At 29.3% G+C, this 21936-nt stretch overlaps 1 protein-coding gene across 3 annotated transcripts in view; it reads right to left on the minus strand.

Moving 5' to 3' along the window:
- The window catches only part of LOC106680196 (band 4.1-like protein 5), a 34317-nt gene that overhangs the window by 7645 nt on the left and 4736 nt on the right, over positions 1-21936 (minus strand). For 2 of the 3 annotated variants that reach the window (XM_014419728.2, XM_014419726.2), the window contains exons 10-15: positions 20200-20319; positions 19994-20070; positions 18804-18908; positions 12339-12449; positions 7361-7460; positions 986-1052 (exon numbers count right to left, since the gene is read on the minus strand). In XM_014419728.2, coding sequence (XP_014275214.1) covers positions 986-1052; positions 7361-7460; positions 12339-12449; positions 18804-18908; positions 19994-20070; positions 20200-20319 — 580 coding nt within the window. The remainder of the gene's footprint in view (positions 1-985; positions 1053-7360; positions 7461-12338; positions 12450-18803; positions 18909-19993; positions 20071-20199; positions 20320-21936) is intronic. The other variant, XM_014419727.3, reaches the window with a different exon arrangement.

Raw genomic sequence — 21936 nt, forward strand, 5'->3', positions numbered from 1 at the left:
TTTGATGAATAAAGGTGATTATTTGAAAATATTTATTTATTTATAATTTCCCCCAAAAAAACGACAGGACTTTTTGAATGACCTGGTATTTTTAAGAAATCATCTTTCTTTGTCATTTCTTGATCTCAAGCCCAGAAATTGAGGAGAGAAAAGCAGATGAAGTCCACTGTTCCCTATAATTAAGCTCATCCTAGCATTGTTGATAGCTTGCTTGTTTAAACTGGATTCTAAATAACAAGTATCTGTAGTGGAACATACTTGTATCAAAAAAATATAATAAAAAAACTCATTCCGCAAGCCATCGGTGGCTTTCTTCCGAGACTGCTGAGCTGATTTTATTTTTAGGTTTGGCACCAAAGTAACAAATAACCCCATGATGAACCTCAGAACTCGAAATAGCAACCTAAGAATAGTTTTTTTTTTTTGTTACAATTTGCATTGGTTTCTATTTATCTGAATAGAAAAAAATATATTTAACTAGAGTAAAAATATATTTTACTTTTATTTTTTTTAATTTAATGCTTCTCCAAATATATACCACATAATACAGAACATTTTGTAGTTAACTTATCTCAAGCCCTGAATGTATAGGAGGAAATTAATTATATTTACTTTTTTAAGTTTATTATGCAGTGCTAGTCAAATCTTACATGGTTTACTTTTTTTTTTATAAGTACTATATTTTAAAATAAGTATAAGACAAAAACTTGTTTATCTTCTGAGATGGCAAGTTTGTACAAACTAAAAGAATAAATGTGATGCTAGAATAAAACCATTTACTAGGAATTCACACAATATACAAAACAAATCAAAGGTGATACAACTCAGCAACTATACAACTTTTTGGTCGGTCGACAATACTGAAACTATGCTTAAAGCATTTGTTAGCAACATTAAAACAGATAAACAAGCACACAGAACAATAACCAAAAATACATAACTTATTTGTGTTTTTTTTTTTTTTTTAGAATGGATTAATACTTACAACAGAAACAAATGTGGCCTGCTCCAAGCTATTGAGTTGCTGGTTTTTTAATTCACCAGGCAAGTCCCTGTAAAAGATAAAAATATTTTATTATTTCATGTTGTTATATGATATTTCTCTTATGAAAATGGTAAGTTACAACCTCGCTGATTGTTAAATTTGATAAAACTGTTGATTTAAATAAAAGTGGAGCAAAACAATCATCAGGTAACATACAGATTATAAGTTAGGTTATAAGGAACAGTACATTGACCTAAAAAAAAACTTGGGGATATAAGTAGGTTAATGAGTGAAAATTTTGTGACGCACCAGAATTTTTTTAAAATAATAAAATGCAGGCATCAGTAGAAATAAACCCTCCTCATATCATATAGGTAGAACGAAAGTTAGCTTTTGTATTAACATCATTTGCCTTGGTGCGGAACCATCATTTGATAGTGTTAAAACAAAAGTTAGGTTTTTATTTTAGTAATAAATAAACACAAAAAATTATTATTTAGAGAAATAATAACAAAAATAAATAATTGATCATTTCCTTTCTAATATGAAGACGATGGCCGGGGTTGTGGTCAAAAAGAACAAAAATAGTTAAAAAACTATTTTCTAACGTTTCGCCCCACCTTATAGAGCTTCATCAGGGCTGTTCAAGTTAATAGCTTCGGAGATTTGTTGCCTGTTTCGCTTCACTGATAAGGTTCCACGAGCTACCAACTTGAACGGCCCCGATGAAGCTCTACGAAGTGGGGCGAAACGTCAGAAAATACATAGTTTTTAAACTGTTTTTGTTCTTTTTGACTGCAACCCTGGCCATCTTCTTCATACTTTTTTTTTTATTAATCTATTTCAGTTAATCATATCTTATGTAGGAAAATATTATAATTGTTATTTTCTACAAAACAACTTATTGTAAAATATGTATGAGGACCTAACAATAAAAACAAGTCATTTTATCTTATCCATTTTTTAAAATTATTTTAGGTAATCCATTAATATAAATTTTGAGGTTATTTTAGTTTTATAATACTACCTTTAATTTTGTTTAGATCAAAAAAATTAACAGTTCTCATTGTTAGCAATAATATAATAATAATATTCTTTATTTACTCTAGGATTGATCCCTTCAGAATAATATACTTTCATCAGAATTAGGCTTTAGGGCCTTAGAGTGAAATACAAAATAAAAATGAAATTATAAAATGTCATAAAATATAATAAAACAATGAATTTGAAAAGATTAAAATGAACAACATTAATTAACAGAATATATGAAATAAGAATAGAACAAATAAAATAAAACCATGTGTCATATCATAAAACATACGAAGATAAACACTTCTGATAATAAATAATAGAAAACAAAAATGATAAAAATCAAATATAATAAAACTAAAAATAATAAATCGAAAGGTACAATTTCTGCTAATATACATATTTACAAGAATAAACAAAAATCTGAAACATCAATTTGAAACTATCAATTGTTATTCTTCCGGAATTGGGTGGACAGAAGGTTGTCGAAGATACAGGATTTGAAGGTTGGAAGGATATTAGAACCACGAATGAAGGAGGGAATAGAATTCCATAGAGAGGAGGAACGGATGAGAAAAGATCTATCAAGGGCTGCGGTGTGATGGGCAGTTACATGTAAGTCTGAAGGCCATTAGCGGGTATTACAGGAATGCACTGAGGATTTAAATTGAAGGATATCAGAGATGTACGATGATGGCGAGATAAATCTAATTTGAATGTCGAGACTAACCAATTACTCCTAATTGTATGACCGATTCGCTCTCTTTTGTTAAACTGTTGTATTTTTGGCAGGAACAAAATTTATATTTATTATTTCCATCACAAGAAACCCTAAAATATGATCTTATATAGCAACAAAAAAATTAAAAGTTAGTTGTTTATGATCTTTGCCTACATCTTTGATTTTTTTTTGCAAAAAAAAAAAAAAGCTACATTTTCAATACAAGTTCACTGACCTACACACACAAAACTTGGGGACATAAGTAGGTTCGTAAGTGAAAATTTTTTGACGCACCAGAATTTTTGTAAAATAATAAAATACAGGCATCAGTACAAATAAACTCTCCTCATATCATATAGGTAGAACGAAAGTTAGCTTTTGTAATAACATCATTTGCCATTGTGTAAAACATTTGATTATGGTAGAACAAAAGTTAGGTTTTTATTTTAGTAATAACTAAACACAAAAATGATTATTTAAAAAAAAAAGTTTACTTAGATTATGGAATAACTAATGAATTTTGGTAATCCCATCTTTCTTTGTTTTTTAAATTAATCTATTTCTGATATCTATCACAGTTAATCATACCTTATAATGATGAAATGACAGTTGACTGTTGATATTATATGAGCAGAATACATTCGGGACGCAGTCAGAGAAGAACACGAATAAATAAAAACTCATTTAGTAGTGGCAACATTTGGGCCAGAATTTCAGATCTCCATGAGGGTGCCAGGTGTAAGTATTAAGCACAACTTAAGTACTTCAATTTGACACCTACACCTGGTGCCTTGAAGTTCTGAAATTCCAGCCGAAATGTTGGCACTAGTAACTTTTTACTTGTTTGTGTTCTTTGCTCTCTTATCATCTTAGACTAAGTAAATATGGCTTCTTACATAAGGGATATTCATGAAGTTTAGTTTAATAAGTTAAAGCGTGTTAAATGGAAAAAGGTATGCTAAATGGAGAAATATGTCCTTTCATCATGTTAAAACAATATAACAAATCACATGGTTGAGATTCTGTTAAATAGATAATGATATCACGCACCAGACTGGTTGAGCTCGTCACCATTTTATTTGTTGTCATGCTAGGTTACTAGCTCTAAGTTTGTATTTTGATTTTTGTATTAAACAAAACATATAAGTAAACAATAACATACAGTTTTGGAAGGAAAGGTTATAAAACAAGCTGCTCAGAAAATCTACTAGGAGCTTTTATGCATTTAACATTTAATATCACTTTAAATAGAACTGCTCACAATCTTATACCTATAACATTTAACATAATAAAACATTCTACATTTAACACATCATGAACAACTCTACCTATTAAGGAAGGAACAGGTTTATTTATTTTTTTGAAAATAAAGTATTGCATAAAATATTCAAACTGAAGAAAGCTGTGTTAAACAGAGTAATTTAAAAGGCTAAAGAATAACAAATTAAAATGTATATAAAAATTAGAAGAAGAAAATGAATAAGTAAAAAAAAAGAAAAACAACAAATAAAATAGAATAGAATATTTCAACCCATTCGAGACCAATTTCACATGGTGTGTGCAATGATCTTGAATTGCAATTATTAGTTGGATTTTGTTTGAATGATTGTTTCAAGGGTGATCATTCTATACAACAAAATTAAGGGTCTTCCTTCCAGGCAAATTGATTATCTTGTACTGCTTCTTAAAAATTTATGTTTATTTAGGTTTATATTACTTTATTTCATTTTATCTATAATTATATTCTTTTACTGAACCTAAAATAAGGTTTTCATGATACCTGACTATTTTTAAAATAAATTTTTTTCAACTTAATAAGGTACTATTTTATTTTATATTGCACACCTGGTGCATCCTATTCGCACACCTACACCAATCCATCCTTCATAACAAAAATATTCAGAGGAGCTACCTGCACACACGACGTGCAATCATCATATTCGTACAACTGATTTCTATAGCATACATGATTTTTTAAAATAAAAAATAGTAAATAAAAGAAAAAAAATTTTTTTGGATGGTTAAATAAGATGGATTAACATATTTTTTTTGGATTCTGGGGATGTCCTTCAACATATGTACTGTCTCGAATGGGTTAAACACAAGATCAATTTTTGAACTTTAACAACAGCTTGAAACCTACACTTGGTGCTCTGATGAAGGCCTGAAATTCTGGTTGAAAATGGAATAAACTGGTTTTTACTTATTTGTGTTCTTCCCTGACTGTCTCCCCAACCATTTTTCACTTTAAACTATATCTTTTGTGGGAAAATATTATAATTTAATCGGTTTCAAACAACTTGTTATAAAATGTGTAATATATCTTCAGTGATAGAACTAGTATCTATCAATAGAAATTAAATATTGAAAAAAAGTAACATTTAACTCCTCTATTTTTATTTTTGGTAACTTTTTATATACATTATGAGGTTATGGTATATTCATAATTGTAATTACCTATGTTTATTATAAAATAAAACGCAGGCATCAGTACAAATTAACTTTCCTCATATCATATAGGTAGAACGAAAGTTAGCTTTTGTATTAACATCATTTGCCTTTGTGTAAAACTTTCATTTGATGATCGTAGAACAAAAGTACTTTTTTATTTAAATATCATTATGCAGTTCACCAAGTTACTATATCTTAGTTTAAGCTTCAGATGTTTGTTCGTAAGTTCAAAAATTTATTATATGATTAAAATATTTTATTTGTATTTGTTGTTTTTCTTTTTTATATTTACTTTTTTATACACTGAAATTCGACATTGTATTTGACTTCTTAATCCTCTGGTCAACTCATCTTTGGGGCAAATATTTTATGCAATACTTTTGTTAAAGCCCAAAAGTTTATTTTATTTTTTTAATTTAATTTTTATTTTATTTCCAAGTGGTTCTTCAACTATATTAATTATAAGTTTATTTTTATTTTCTTTAACAATAAGTTACTTTGTATTTTAAGTTATTACATAAAATAAGGGATAAAAGGTGGTTTATTGTGGTACGTGTACATAAATACATCACTGTGGTGTAGCATGTGTACAACAACAATATGAAAGGGAGTGGGCCAGGATACCCTTTGATAAGGTAGTGGGATTTAGGAGTAATCATTAAAGTATTTAGGAGGCACTCGAGTGGTCTGGGTATCCAGCTGTCATCCTCATCCACCAACTCGCTGGCCATTGTTCAATCGTTTGTTTGGAGCTGTCTAGTTTATTGAGCTCACCCAACGACTCACAACTATTCTCGAGTCAACCTATATTTTGGGGTATCGCCTTGCGAAATATCCTCACCCACCATAGTTCAACCTGTTTCATCTTTATTAGCATGAAGATGGCCATCTCAGATGAGATGTATTAGACTGAAGATATATGTCGATGAGCATACCAAAACGGCCACTAACTGTGAGTGATTATTTTATTTTTTTTCAACATACCTCAAGTTTTCCTTTAAGTTTGAAATCATTAAAAGATTTAATCATTTCTTTATTAAAACCAACAGAAATGTTATTTTGTATATTTTTATAAATATTATAATACTTTATAATTCATTTAATTTTGTATAGGATAATTTTCCTTTGTTTTTTCTTTTTCAAAAAAGGCTTTGAAGACCACGCTCATATCATAATTCTAATGCTTCTTTTTCATCTGCTTCCTCTTTTTCCATATGTCCCTCATGAGCTATGCATGTCTAATTTTTCTCTCCTCAGACCACGCAAGACCCTCCGTGGAGCACTTTTTTCTCACAAGAACCTACACTCCCTTGAGCGTCCTTCTGTACTCATCTCTATCTAAACAATCCCGGTCCAACAGTCCCACTTGTTCCATATCATCCCTAACTTGCTTGAAATATCCTGTTGAATTTTTGTGACAGTGGATTCGTTGAAAAATTCTATGGTTTAGTCTTTCAGGTTTCATCCTCATCATGCGTCCATAAAACCTCAGCCTTCCCAGTCTGTAGATCCTTCTGAGAATTCTTCTTTTTATTTTCAGAAGCTCCTCTAGGCTGGGAAAACACAAGGTTTCCATTCCATAGAGTATCACTGGCTTATTTGGGTAATCGCCTCTTCTTCTGTTTCCGCTAAAAGGGCAAGGTCGTTAATTTTGACGTTATTGTTCTTAGTGCCTAGGGTTGGCATCTGAATTGCTGATTTTCCATAACTTCTTCATAATCTTGTCCAGTACCATGTTAAACAACACTAGAGACAACCCAATTCCCTGTCTAAGTCCCGTTCTGATCTAACATGGTTCACTGATGCTTCCTTGGAATTTAACTTTAGATTCAGTCCCTGTAATCTTCTGATTTTCTGATCAATCTTATTCTTTTAGTACTTTAGTTATCTATTGTCATTCTTTCCTCAGGTTCTTCACAGTTCAACAGTTCCTCAAAATATTTTGCAAAAACGCTACAATTTTCCTTTCTGGTCTGTGGCGGTGGGTTTTCATTCACAAAACACCCCTAGAGCCCCAACAACTTTATTTTCATAAAATCTTAAGGTGCTGTTCCATCCTTAATGTAAGAGGCCATCCATATTTACTTGGTGTAAGAGGATATTTTATTTATAAATATAACTATGCTAATTAGGATATTATAGTTTAAATATTATTAATAAATGTAATAACATACTCGATACTAAGGTCCAAGAGTGATGTCGGTGGCTGTTCTTGGGTGGGGGTTTCTATCACAGTTGGCAGGGGTGACTTCCTCATCTCTTCTTCTACTTTAGCTGAAATTAACACACATATATTTTAAATACACAACATACAAAGAATACAGGAAAACCCTCTTTTCAGGAATAATATTGCCAGAACTAATCTGAATAAGAGGTAGTACGATCGGTAAATAAAATAATTCTCGATACTAGAGACATATTTAAAGTAAAGTGCAAGAAATTCAAATATTTACATTGGTATATAAAAAACATCAAGTTAAGCTGTGATACCTGGTAAGTTGGAAATAATCAAGAAAATTGATGATGTAGCTGCAATAAGAAGGTATGGTACGATACCTACTTTTTTCAGAGAACATGTTTTTGAATTCCCCATCATATAACTATAATCTCTAAAATTCTAAATTCACTGGTTATCTTATCGTGAAGTGATTCTGTGTCATCTAGTCGATGAAAGTTATGATCAGTCGGTGTTAAAAATTTCTTCCAAAAATGTCATTTCCCAGCTTGCTAACAAAACAACTGAGAAGGTGATTCGAATGAAAATAATATTTTATGACGATTCCTTAAAAAAATGTTCCCCTGAGTTAGATAGCAATGTTTTCCTATATTTGATATTTGTTCTTCACTACTGAGTTTTTATCAATAAAAAAAGTTTTAAAAATCAACTTTATTAATTGACTTACCGTACCTAAACTTTTATGATGAACAATCTAGAAGAAATATGCATAAAATAAATAGTTTATTTAAATTCTTCATCAAGTGGAGTGCAAAAAAAAGTTCCCCGAAATAAGTTTATTGACATAAACCCTTTTTATATATGCGGATAGCAATGCCAATCATTTTCAAGGTCTATGATAAATTAGATGGTCATGATAAGTCAGAGCGAAGTTAAAAGTTCAAAGCTCAATATCTCAAAACACGATTTAAGATAATGCCTCGTTATAGTAGCTACGTCCCCAATTTTTGAACTAATTAAATTTAGAAAAATATCAATGTACCATTCAAAAGACACATCATCATAGCAGTATTTGGATAAACAGGGTTCTAAACAATTAAAGTTGACTGAAAACTTTAATTCTTGAACTTCACTTGTCTTATTCCTTTTCCTTCTCCCTATGAATGGATAACCTATTCAGAATCACATTACAAGAAATGAGTTCATAAAACATGGTAACTGAAAAAATTGAAACTGAAACTTTCACAGTGTTAAATGTTTGTTTTGAATGATTAAAGTAAATAATTGTACAGAATGAAAAATATAAAAATAAAGAAATGAAAGAAGTGGAAAACAAAATTTTTATTTATTTTCATTCTGTACAATTATTTACTTTAATCATTCTATATATCCTTTTATTCATTGGTTGTTATCTTGTTCTTTGTTCTTAGCCCTGATGAAGGCTAAAAATTCTGGCCGAAACGTTGGCACTATTAAATAAATTCTCTCAACTTATTTGTGTTATTCTCGGACCGCAGCTCAACCATCTTCTCATCATTAAAAAACTATGTAATCAGTCAATAACCTTCAGTTTACAATAAATGTCATATACCATGTTTTACAACCGAGTACATCAAATATGGTCAATAGGCCTATAGAGCTTTCTTTTTCTGATGTCACACGCCTTTAGAGTTTCTGTTTGTTCATTTCAAGCCGATGTTATTTCAAATTTACTAAAATAAATAGTTATATCAAATAAAAAAATTTCAATCATAGTAAAAAGTCAAAAAATTCAAACCCATCACCTCCATCACCAAGGATAATTAATTTAAATTAAGTTTAAACCATAATTCAAGCCTCTTATCGAATAGCATAACAAAGATAAGCCAAAATGATGATTAGAATATCATGCTATAAATACATCTTTGTTTATAATAATGCATTTATTTTAATTTAAGCATTGAAACTGAAAATGAAGAACAAAACAAGGAAAAAATTACCCAATGAAGGTATGTCTGTTAATGCTAGTTTAGATGTTCATGTCAAAAGATTTTCATTATTAACAATTAACTTTATGTTTCGACTACTTTATTAATGAAATTTAAACATTAATATTTATATCAAATGTTGTTTGAAGTGATTACTTGGAGCATTAAGGCAGGCTCTGCACCGTGGCCGAACGGCACTGCCTACACAGAATTAAGGTCACTGATTAAATTCTTTTTTAATATCATCTCAAACAAAAAAATCAAATGATGTCAGATCTAGAGGTCATAACAATGTCACATTATCAGTGATATTCGGCCACTTGCATGCCTTAATGCTCAAGGTAATCACTTTAAAAACATTTAATACAATTGTTAATGTTTACATTTCAAAGCAGTTGGAATGCATATTAATTTATTTATTATAACCTAAATAATTCATAACAATGAAAACCTTTAGATGTGTTTATTTTATAAACAAAGCGTTTACAGATAAACCTTCGTAAAGAATTTTTTTTTTTTTTTTCTCGAGATTCTTAACTATTTTCAGATTTGATGCTTTGCCCAGTAACACCCACAAAGTATAAAATGATAGCTTTAGTGTTTTTCATTTAGATTCGTAGTTTCATAGAACTAAGAAAACTACAGGACTAAGGTTATATCACTTAGTATCATCTTTAAGGTCCCTGGAAGATTTGATAATAATAAAATGTATAAAAATTTAATTAATAGTAATCATGCGTTCTCTCTTGCAGCTTGAGGTAGAAAGTATATATTTTTTTAAAATGAAAGTCAATCTATATTTTTGGACACCTGGTCCCCAAAGAATAACAATAAGGAACAGTTTTAGCAGCTTTTATCTGGCTACATTGACTTTTGAACATAATTAAATGAATCTATCACAATATTTAAATAAATTAAAATATGAACAAAAATACATATTTATCTATTATTTACAAGTTCTCGGAAATTTTATAGTCAAGGAGATGGATACATAGTTGATGTTTAAATGAAGTTAAAGAGGAAACTTTACGGATGGATATGGATAAGGAGTTCCAAAATGAGGTACCTTGGACAGCAAAAGAGTTTTCATAGGAGGCAGTCCTGTTGGTAGGGATATAGAGATCGTTAGGTTAGAATCTTGTGTTTAATTGGTGAATGGATAAATGCAGGGTAATGAGGTCAATGATATAGGAAAGTTTTTTGTTTATTAGTTCCAGAATAATAATAATTAGAATAGAACAGTTATTAAGTCAATTCTAGCAGGAAAATTTTTTATATTGTAATAGGAAAGTATAAGAGGACATCATTCAATTGGACCAGCACAGCCGGGATTGTTAAGCTCCTCTGACTTCCTCTTCTCCTATTACAATATAAAAATTTTCCATCTATAATTGACCAGGGTTGCACTACTCCCTTCCCCCTTCTCGCCACTTCCATTTCATCTCAAGCGTTCCAGTCGCCCTCATGTCATGAAATAAATTTAATCCTTAATAATTTTTATTTCCTGAGTTGAACATTGGTAAAGAAGTTTCACCTAAAAAAATAATAATAGAAATCTTAACAATCAAATCATTTTGACATCAATCAAAACACAAAGTGTCATCATCATTTTCCTAATGGAATTCAATTCCTTCTTTCATCCACTGCTTTAACACCCTTCCCAGTTTTAAAAGCTCCCTTATTCGATCATTTCCTATCATTCTTTCAATCTTTAGTTCATAATCGGGCAGCACCAAAATATTACTTATTCTCAGAAAAAATGCAGAATATCTAACAACTGTCTAATAGGACTGAGGTGTCTGACCTCAGATGGAACCTCAATCCAGAACATCCAAAAACAGAATTGAGAATGGAGAATTCCCTTACTTTGGACAAGAGTATATCTCGGACACTTCCTCCTCCTACAGTATAAGAAGGTAATAAAAATTTAATATAGAAATCACACTTAAAAACCACCGTTATATTCATTTTGCATCTATAACAGTTAAAGGTTTCTGGTTATCAATGATTTTGTTTCAAAGAGGTGTCTGTTGTAGTTCCACGAGTCTTCATTTTCATTATCTAATGAATGTGGTCTTTTTTCTTCATTAAGTAGAGAAGTTTATTCGGCGATTGTTCATGACTATTAGTAATGATTCTTATTTCTGTATAAAAGAAAGTTTTTCTATGATAAAAATATCATATGAGATCACGAGATCGTACCTTGAATGTTTTGATGGAGTGTACCAACAAAGTTTTCCATTTTCTGACTCGGCACACCCATAAAACATAGAAAAGTTAAGAAGTTCAATGATTTGTTTCTGAAAATATCCTTTTTGACCATATGGTGTCTTCACTATTCTTAAATCCATGCTCTATCAGTATTGCGGATTAACCGACATTAAGATTGAATTTACGAATTTTAAAGAAAAACATTTTTTTTTTTTTTCAAGAAAATTTATGTTCATGGAATTCTAAGTTTTATAGTTATAAGCGAATCGCTGAAATGAGTTCCTTGGTGTCCAAGGTAAGGTATAGGAGATAACCATTTTGTAATATAAAAATGGAATAATCATAATAACTGAATTTACAAAATTTAAATTTATAAATATTTAACACATATAGAAAAATATCTGGTTTTGAATGGTTCAAAGCTTGCACAAACAGCAGGATTCACCATAACATCTCATATATAAATAAGGTCGTGCAATTATTTCACCAAAATTCTAAATATCCAGCCACCAATAAATGCAGGCAAGGTAGAATCTACAAGCTTTCTACATATTCAACTCAATACTTTGAAATATACCAATATAATAAATTTTATTTATTTAATGTCAAATGAGAAATATATTTTTTTTTAATTGTAACTTATTTTGCTATAATTAAGCTTTAAAAAATATTAATTTAAAAGAAAAAAAGAAAAAACTAAGGTGCTAATATCATGTAGTGTGCCCATTCATTCAAGATAAAAACTGATTATATTTTAAATAAATAAACTATATCTACAAAATGAGTCTGGACTCCTACCTTTTAGAATATTGCACTTTAGTTGATGCGGAGGAATTGGCCGTGGCATAGCTGTAGGTATCACGGTCTTGTTGTTTGGAACACCGCTACTGTCTACTGATATTACAGTGTCTGAAATAGCGGCAATATAAAATAACTCATTTAATACTAATTACTAGAAATACTAATTTACAGGCCAAACCAAAATTATTAATAATTTTAATTCATTTTAATACTTAAAAAATCAGGTGAATCTCCAATATACCGGATCTATAACCTCAACACACAATGAATGGTGATTCCGCAGTTGATATGGGTTGTTGGCTGCTATAGAAATATTTTAATTGTTTTAATATTACATACCTTCGTAAGGAAATTTTTCATTAATTCTATCAGCTCTTACCACTGCAACATGACCTCTTCTAGAAGTTATAGCTTATAACCGTGGAGGCTCAGGAATTGAGGGGCGACCCAAAGACTACTGGATCTACAGAGATCAGTTAGGTCTCAAATTTTAGAAAATGTAATCTCCTTTAAAAACCGTACAAGGGGAACTTGATTTAAAAAAGAAAATTATAAAATATTATAGGTATGTGTTAGTTATTTTCCCATGCCTTCCTGTTCTATGAAGGTTGTAAGTCATGGCAAAAGCTTTTCTATACCCCCCTCATAAAACTGTCCAGCTATTTCCTTAAATTTCAACACGAAAAGCTCCTATAGTAATTTTCCGAAAATTGATTAATTGACTTCTGATACTAAACTCCTCAAATAGTGAAAAAAGTAATTTTTTTTTTTTTTTTCAGAAATGACATCTTATTCAAAGGGAAAAGGCAGTTCTACCTCAGGAAGGTATGGTAATATTCCAAACAGCAATCCAGAACCGATATCAAACTTGGTGTTACAAGGCTATATCCAGCATTCTGGTTCATCACAAAAAATTTAAATTTAAATCAGCCAGTGAGAATAAAAGTAGCATAACGAATATTTCATTTATTATTTTATTAGTGAGAAATTGAATGTTTTGTAAAGGTTCATAAATGATTCATGTATATATATATACACACTTTAACGTAAATAACATTGCTGTCTTAGTTCAACAGTATAACATCTCGAAAAATGTTTTTTTCGAGATATGCATGTAATCGTAACAAGAAGGGTAAGATCTATGCAGTATATCTAATTAGTAAGATCTATCTATGAAATCTAGGTTAAAAAAATATATTTTGAGGATATTATAGTTTTAAACTGTATAGATCATACTATTATTGCTAAGATTACATGCATTTCTCAAAATAACCATTTTTTGAGATGTTACGCTGTTGAACTGGGACAGCGACATGTACTTATTATGTATATATATGTGTGTGTGTGTGTGTGTGTATATACACACATATGTACAATTTATGTATATTTACAAAACAATTAATTTCTCAATTAAAAATGAAAATTGACTAATTCTACTTTTATTATCACTGGCTCAAATATTTAATTGAAGGAAAATATGTTTTAAAGCAATAATTTTTTAGGCAATAATAATAACAAATTTTTCTATTGAGCTCAGTAATTTCTTCTTCAGGCCTTGTGGTTGTTTATCTGAAGCAATTATGTCACAAAAATTAATCCATACTGAAATTCTTTTCTGTTGTCCGTCAAGGAGTTAGTAAATCATTTCTATGCTTTATAATTGTATCCTCTTTCTAGGAGATAAAAGTGTGGATTGTAGTGAAACGGGAACTAATCATCGCCGACTAATAATCAGAAGCAGGACTGTTTCGAATCCAGTACAGGAGGGTTGACTTTTATTTTTTGGTGGCAAAGTGAAATGAAAACACGACCTATGGATTCAATAGACTGGTTACCTTTGGGATAATCCCATAACATGTGTTAGAAATTACCAGAAAAGGAGTAAAAAAAATAAACCATATCTCCAAAAAAATTAGATTAATTTAAATTCCAATTTGATATGCTACAGCATTATAAAGGAAGGGGTGAAAGATAAGATTCACAATAGGAAAACAGATAAATGGATGAACTAAATAAGACACAAACAAGGAAACTAATGTACTAATATCTGTCCAAGCTAGAGGACTCGCTTAAATAAATGTGTTTTTATAAATCGATATACAGTAAAGAGCTGTTATCATCATATAAACAACATGTTAAATCTTCTTTAAATATAATCTTTTCACTTTCTTGAAACTGGTTATTATTGTTTAGATAAAATAAATTATATATAATTTAAGTCTCAAAACAGTTTTTATTATTTCTTTATAAGTCCGACAATTCGGCCATACTCAAGGACAACCTTAAATACAAATTTACAACCACATCAATTAAATACAAAATACAACCACATCAATAATTTAAAAACTTTTTGGAGGCTCTTCTGAGCAGGTCACCAAGTTTAGTCAAAATTACCTTATTTTTTCACTCTTCACATTAACATTAAAACGTTTAATTACAATCAGTTTACACAATTACACTTTGTTATCACAAGAATAATTGTAAGCTCATTTGAAGGTTTTAAAGAAATAAAGAATGTTTTGGGTCTTAAATTGATTACAATTTATTTTATTTAAGCAATTAAATATTCTTGTTAATAATTATAGTTCAACTTTTACCGAGTTACAACAGACCCTAGATACATATATCTTCGTAGTAGTTTTCATGATATTTGCCAAAATAAATTCACAACATAGTGATTTATAGTTGTTAAGACAAAAACTTTTGGTTTATGAAAAATTACCTCTCAGTAACTGTTAGTCATGCAGTTGTCTGTTAACATTCAAATTAAAGCTGATGTAATGTATTTACTATGAGTATCGCATTACATTTATCATCGTAGGAGTAGTAGTGTTCATAATATTTGCTAAAATAAACTGATTTCTAGTTGTTTGTTATGAAATTCATATTCATATGCAAATACCATAAAAACTACTACCCCTACGAAGATAAACATCATAAATACTTTATAGTATATTCAATTACCTTTCATTTGAGTGCTAAGAGACATCTGACGGTTGCTCTAATATAGTTCTTCATAAATCAAATATTTGGTCCGAAAAACTAGAGATCAACATTTTGTAAATTTATTTTGCAATAAATATTATGGAAACTGTTGCTTCTACAAAGATTAACATCATAAACTATTTTACAGAACATTACACTAGCTTTAATTAGAGTGCTGAAAGACATCTGAATATCTAATGGTTTCATAATTTTTCATAAATCAAAAGTTATGTCCAAAAAACTAGAAATCAATTTTTTTTAAATTTATTTTGGCAAAAATCATAGCTACAACTCCTATGAAGATAAATGTTATAAGCAACTTTATAGTACATTCAATTAGCTTTAATTCGAGTGCTGAAAGACATCTAATGGTTGCTGTAATATGGTTTTTCATGAACCAAAAGTTTTGTCTGAACAACTAGAAATCATCATCATGTTAATTTACTTTGGCAAATATGAAAAACTATAAATCATAGGAAGATAAATGTCATTAACAACTTTATGGCACATTAAATTAGCTTTAATTTGAGTGTTAATAGACATCTGCATGTCTAATGATTCCTGAGATATAGATTTCTACTAGAAATGATGTGCTGTTAGGTTTTCTAGAGTTATAGGTAGTTTTAAAGATGAAGTCCAAAAGAAAAATTATTTTTTTAAATGTTTGAAACAGCTGCCTGATTTGCAGGTAGACTGTCATTTCTTTATTGGCAATGCAATAAAGATTTTAAAAAATTCTTTCAAAGTTTTTATCAGATAATGTCAATTGCTTGACACGGGCTCTCGGACTATTCTGAATGACCATGTTAGGTTCCTTTAAGATGTTAATTACAACTGAACATGCCAGATCTGTGGTATAACAAGAGTCACAGTACAAAATGCCTTATCATTAAAATAATCAAATGTAAATTGACCAAATTTTATGAAGAATAACCTTTTTACAGATACTTCTTTGTTTGAATTCATTAAAATTTACAAAAAATCAGAAATTCCCATTATTAATAATATATATGTATATATAGTTGACCGTAAAGGTTTAAATATAAGTAGATGGTCAGGGTTGCGGTCAAAAAAAGAAGAACAAATAGTTTAAAACTATTTTAATGCCCGACATTTCGCCCCACTTGGCAGGGCTTTATTGGGGCTGTTCAACCGTTCGTTTCGAACAACCCTGATGAAGCCCTGCAAAGTGGAGCGAAACGTCAGAAATTAAAATAGTTTTAAACTATTTGTTCTTCTTTTTTTTACCACAACCCTGACCATCTACTTATATTTACATTAATAATATATGTTATAGTTTATAATAAATTAATTAAAAGTAAAGAAGAACATAAAATATTCATAGAAATATACCTTCCTTTTCTTTGGACATGAAAGCACCAACCAACTCTGTTATCAAAGTAGAAAACGAAATTTAAAACAAGTTAAATGAAGAAGATAGAATGTCTTTCGCATGCATACATACATAAAGATGCAGGGAAAACTTGTCTGATAAATTAAAAATGGTTCAAGAAGTATATAAGAGAATCCAGATCTGTTAGCGTGCCATATTAGTACATTAAGTCCTATGCTAAAGGTTCAATTGTAAAACAAGGATCACATAAGCTACTTACAACTATATACAAGTGTTTCTATAATTATAAAACGAAAATGGTCCGAGTGCGGTAAAAATAACTCAAATAGTAATTAAAATATTTAATGTAAGCCAAAGTTTCACCCCATTTTGCACGGTTAAAAAAGATACAAACAGCTAAAATAATATAACAAAGTAAAGGAATAAATAAAAGTAAACTAAGGTATGGCTAAAAATGATTTAAAATATGTGCAAAAGTTATATAAAAATGAACAGTTAATTAAAGAATCTTAATGTTATATAATTTAATTTACTTTGTACATTTTTATATAAATTTTGCACATATTTTAAATCATTTTTAGCCATACTTTAGTTTACTTTTATTTATTCCTTTACTTTGTTATATTATTTTAGCTGTTTGTATCTTTTTTAACCGTGCAAAATGGGGCTAAATGTTGGCTCATAATAAATAGTTATATTACTATTTGAGTTATTTAAATTATACTCAAACCATCTTCCTTTTATATATTACACACGGTCAATAAACGACCTTCCATTATTTCTTAAAACAGAATTTTATTTTTCTATGAAAACCATTACAAAAAACAATTATGATTTGAAATTTTTTTTCAGAATATGAATAGTTAGGCATTACCAACCTTAACACATACATAAAGTTAAATTTGTAAAATGTTGATGTAAATTATATATTCAGGGTGATTCAGTAAATAGAACTAAAATTTTTAGAGCTGATTTTTATTTTTATGAAAAGGTCATATAATGTCAGCAAAAATACACAAATAAACAAAACGTATTTATTTGTGCCAATGTTTCAATCTGAATTTCAGGCCTTCATCAGTTTCGCTTAGGCAGAGGTTCTGTTTATAGTCACTTTAGACAGAACCTCTGCCTAAGCGAGCCTGATATAGGCCTGAAATTCAGGTTGAAACATCAGCACAAATAATTAAGTTTTGTTTATTTGTGTATCTTCGCTGACCGCACCCCCTGATCATCTCAAATTAATCTACCGTCAACTATTAACACCTCATTTAATATATCTTTTGAATCTAAATAGTTCTGGATATACTTTAATTTTTTTTTCTCTTTTTGAAACTATTTTCAAACTTGAGTCAAAAACTTCTAAAATCATATTTTTTAAAAACAATCTCGATTTTAGATTAATTGACAAAAATGTTTCCGCATTAAACTCTCTAAATCACAAAAAAAAGTATAACTTTAACTACTGAAAATAAGGTCTGAAAACCACCTATTGCATTTTTTTGGGACGCTATTACCCTATTCCACCCAGAGATGGGCAAAAATTAGCTATAGTTGAAACTAATTGCTAAAATTGCCATGGATACGACCCTTATTCATGAATGAACCATTGATAAATATCAGGGATACCATTTCCATGGCAATTTTAGCTATTAGTTTCATAGTTGTCGAACTCTGATTACACCCAAGTTAGGTGGGTGGTTCCCAAAAATAACCAAGGAATATGCCCAAATTCCTTTATGATAGAAATAAATTTATATTACAAATAAATATAAACAAGACGACCTCCAAATGACTAAAAACTATATACTGATCATTACGAGTCTATTTATAAACAGAAAATGAATAAAAAAAAAAAATAGTATACTCAAACTATATCCAAAACTACTGACAAACCACAATAGTAATTTTTAGACAAAATCAATTATGGAAATTTTCTTTCTCAAAATTAACAATCTATAAATCATATAAAAAAAAAAATATTCAAGTTAAAATTTCCAAACCATCCCAGTATTGATGTAGATTCCATCCAAAGCCACCAAAGGTTATCGAAATTGTATTTAAAAAATGAAAAATTTCATTAAAAAAGTTCTTTGATGGATTAAAAATAAATTAACTTTTCTTACCAGTGTCCGTTTTGTTGCTCAATGAACTTGAATCATTTTTTTCATCATTATTTGTAGAGTCCTTTACCAGGCTCTTCATAAGAACGTCAAGCCTCTCTTCAGCAACTGGGCCAATTACAGTAAAGGTTCATTTTAATGTTTTAGTAATAGAAAATATTTTGTTCAAATATAAACAGATGCTTTCAGATTAAATCAGTCAGGCAGTCTATTCGCGTCTGATCCAATGTGAGCTCACTGAATTTTAGAAGTGAGAGGGAAAACAAGCGACTAGACTGACTGATGAGCTTAGTAGAGAAAAGAAATGTAGAAATAAAGAAAAAAGAAAAATGAAATCATAGTCCTAATATTTCAAATCAGTATCTTAAAATAAAAGTAAAAATAAATTTGTTAATAAAGGCAGATCTAAATTAATATTAATATAAAGGGTAGACGACTTCAATACAATTAACTCCGTAGTTTGTCAAACAACTTTCCATTTGTCTGCGGCTATTAATGAATTACATTTTCCACTTTGATATTTTGTACACTTTTATTCACTTGTTTATCATATAAAACCTTAGATAGTACTGAAAAACAAAGCATGTGCAGAAGAAATTCAAATTTTTGTCAACATTTATAGTTAACATAATGTTCCAATTATATATATTATTCGGTACTAAGAACCATCTTAACTTATGCCTGATAACATACTAGAAGTTCATAGTTCATCAAATAACAAATTTAATGTCCAATGGGTTCCAGGTTATATGGGTTTGTACGGCAATGAACGAGTTGACAAGATAGCAAAACAATGTTCGGGTAGAGTGGAAAATGCGAAACTGCCTTTACAGGAAATTTGTTGAAAAATGAAAAAAGACTTCATTAGTGAATGGCAGGATAGGTATGACTGGGAGTCAAGTTCGAAAGGTAATAGGAAAATTGTATTATAAATGGAGGTATCCCAAAACAATATGGTAAATATTGTACATTTTATATTTATGCAATAAAAATGTTAAAAAAAAAAAAGAAGTGCAATTATAGGCTCAGGGGTAATTATTTTCCATCATAGTATTATTTTAATTACTTTTTTCATTTTACACGATCATTTTAAGTCTACTAAAGCAAAAATGTGGTATTTATGAAAATACAATTTGGCCTAGGAAAGTATAGGTTTTGTGTAGTCTAATTACATTTTTATTTTTAAGTTGTACCTGATTGGGAAGCGACGCTACTGGCGGGGCTGGTGGAAGACACTTCGGCTTCTACTGATTGAGATTTGTTCTCATTTCTAAAAATAACAGAAGTAAATTTGTAAGACATAAGTTTTGGTTTTGAATACAGCAAATATTAGAAAAAAAAAAATGAAATTATGTCGATTGCTGCCAATAAGATGTTAATAAAAACAAAAATAACTTACTTGTTTTTTTCTCGGTACACATGAGACTGCCTCCGAGCATAACGTTGACTTGGTTTCCTTTCAAATTGAACGCTCCTTCTTGCTCTGTTTAGTTGACTAGTTTGGAATTCAGTTTTCCCACTAAAAATGAAAGATTGTGTTAAAATGAATTATTAGATTCAATTAATAATAAAAACATATTTAATTACGCTTATAGATAATAATATACCATAATGGTAATAAGCAGGTTGAGCTAGGGATGTAAATATTTAAATAAACTATCAATATTGTAATATACCCTTCTTTAATAAATATTTAAACAATATAGTAATGAATTTACTTTTTGTTCCAAAAATTGTTAATTAGTTTTGTTTAACTAAATAGCAAACTAACTAATTTTTAACAGTCAAAAATATGTTAAGTCGAAGAACAATGGGGTTAGAAGAAGTTAAAAAACAATTATCTTTGATAACTCATTGAGTATAAGTTAGTTTTATTTTAAACATTATTTTTTATTTTAGACAATCTAACTGATTTCTTAAGTACATCAGTTATATATATTGTCATTAAGCGATTGATAATTTTATTTTTACTACAGCCACTAAAAACAGCAAAACAAACAAACCATTCCACTAGTCCACTTTCAACAGGTTTGTTTAGTGTTGAACTCACTGTCCTTCAAAATTTTTTATTGAATTTTTTGAAGTGAAACTTCTTAGTTATGTTCAACGACTCAAGAAAAAAAGTTATATGAGAATAAATTGATTTTGTGATGCGAAATGAAACAGAAGTGGAAGAAGGGACTATGCTGGTCGATGCAAGCAGGAAAAATTTATATAGTAATAGAAGTGTAGAAAGTTACGAGGAGATTAGCAATCCCTGTAATACTCGTTGATAAAGTAAACTCCTGTTATCTCATGCTCTCCTATTAGAATAATAAAAACATTTTCCTACTAGAATTGACTTAGGAAATGATTGTTCTATTATAATTATTATGGAACCAATATTTTCTACCTAAAGCTATAAGAGGGAATGTTTGACCATCATTAATAAATTATTTCATTTCCAGAAGTTTCACTTCGATTGGCCAGTACCAAGGCCAACACAATTTTATTTTCTAAATATTGGTTTTCAATTTTATTTTTAAATAGAAAAAATATTGATATAATGATTGGAGAAGATGGTCCGACCCCCGGGGTTGCGGTCAGCAAAGAAACAATATAAATAAACAAAAAATATTTATTTTTGCCGACGTTTCAACCTGATTTTCAGGTCTTCATCAGGGCTATAAAAACAAAAAGACAACAACTATCATTTAGAGAGAAAAAGAATATATAAATAAAAATGAAATAGATAAACTAAATATATAAATAAAATAATAATAATAAAACTAAATAAATACAAATATATAAAATAAATTAAATAATAGACTAAAAATTTGGAAATATACACAATAATGGCATGAAAATATAAATTAGTTGATTACTAACTATGGACAAGACAGTAGTAGATTGATTACATTATTATTTATATATAAATATAAATGTGAGCAACAAATAAATGATACAGTGGAAAGAATCTATAAAGAATTAATTAAAGAAATTAGGAAAGAACATTGTTATAAATTGCAGGAAAAGCCGCTGCAGAGTGCAGGTAGGCAAAAGATGTTATATAAACAGAAATCTAAGGGTCAAAAGATCGTAGAGATAAAATAGTCAATGTGAGAGTAAAAAAAGAAAAACGTCTTAACGTTTTAAA

The sequence above is a fragment of the Halyomorpha halys genome, unplaced genomic scaffold (genome assembly GCF_000696795.3).
Source record: "Halyomorpha halys isolate HHAL.00 unplaced genomic scaffold, Hhal_1.1 Scaffold250.1, whole genome shotgun sequence".
In the NCBI taxonomy this organism is placed as follows: Eukaryota; Metazoa; Arthropoda; class Insecta; order Hemiptera; family Pentatomidae; genus Halyomorpha; species Halyomorpha halys.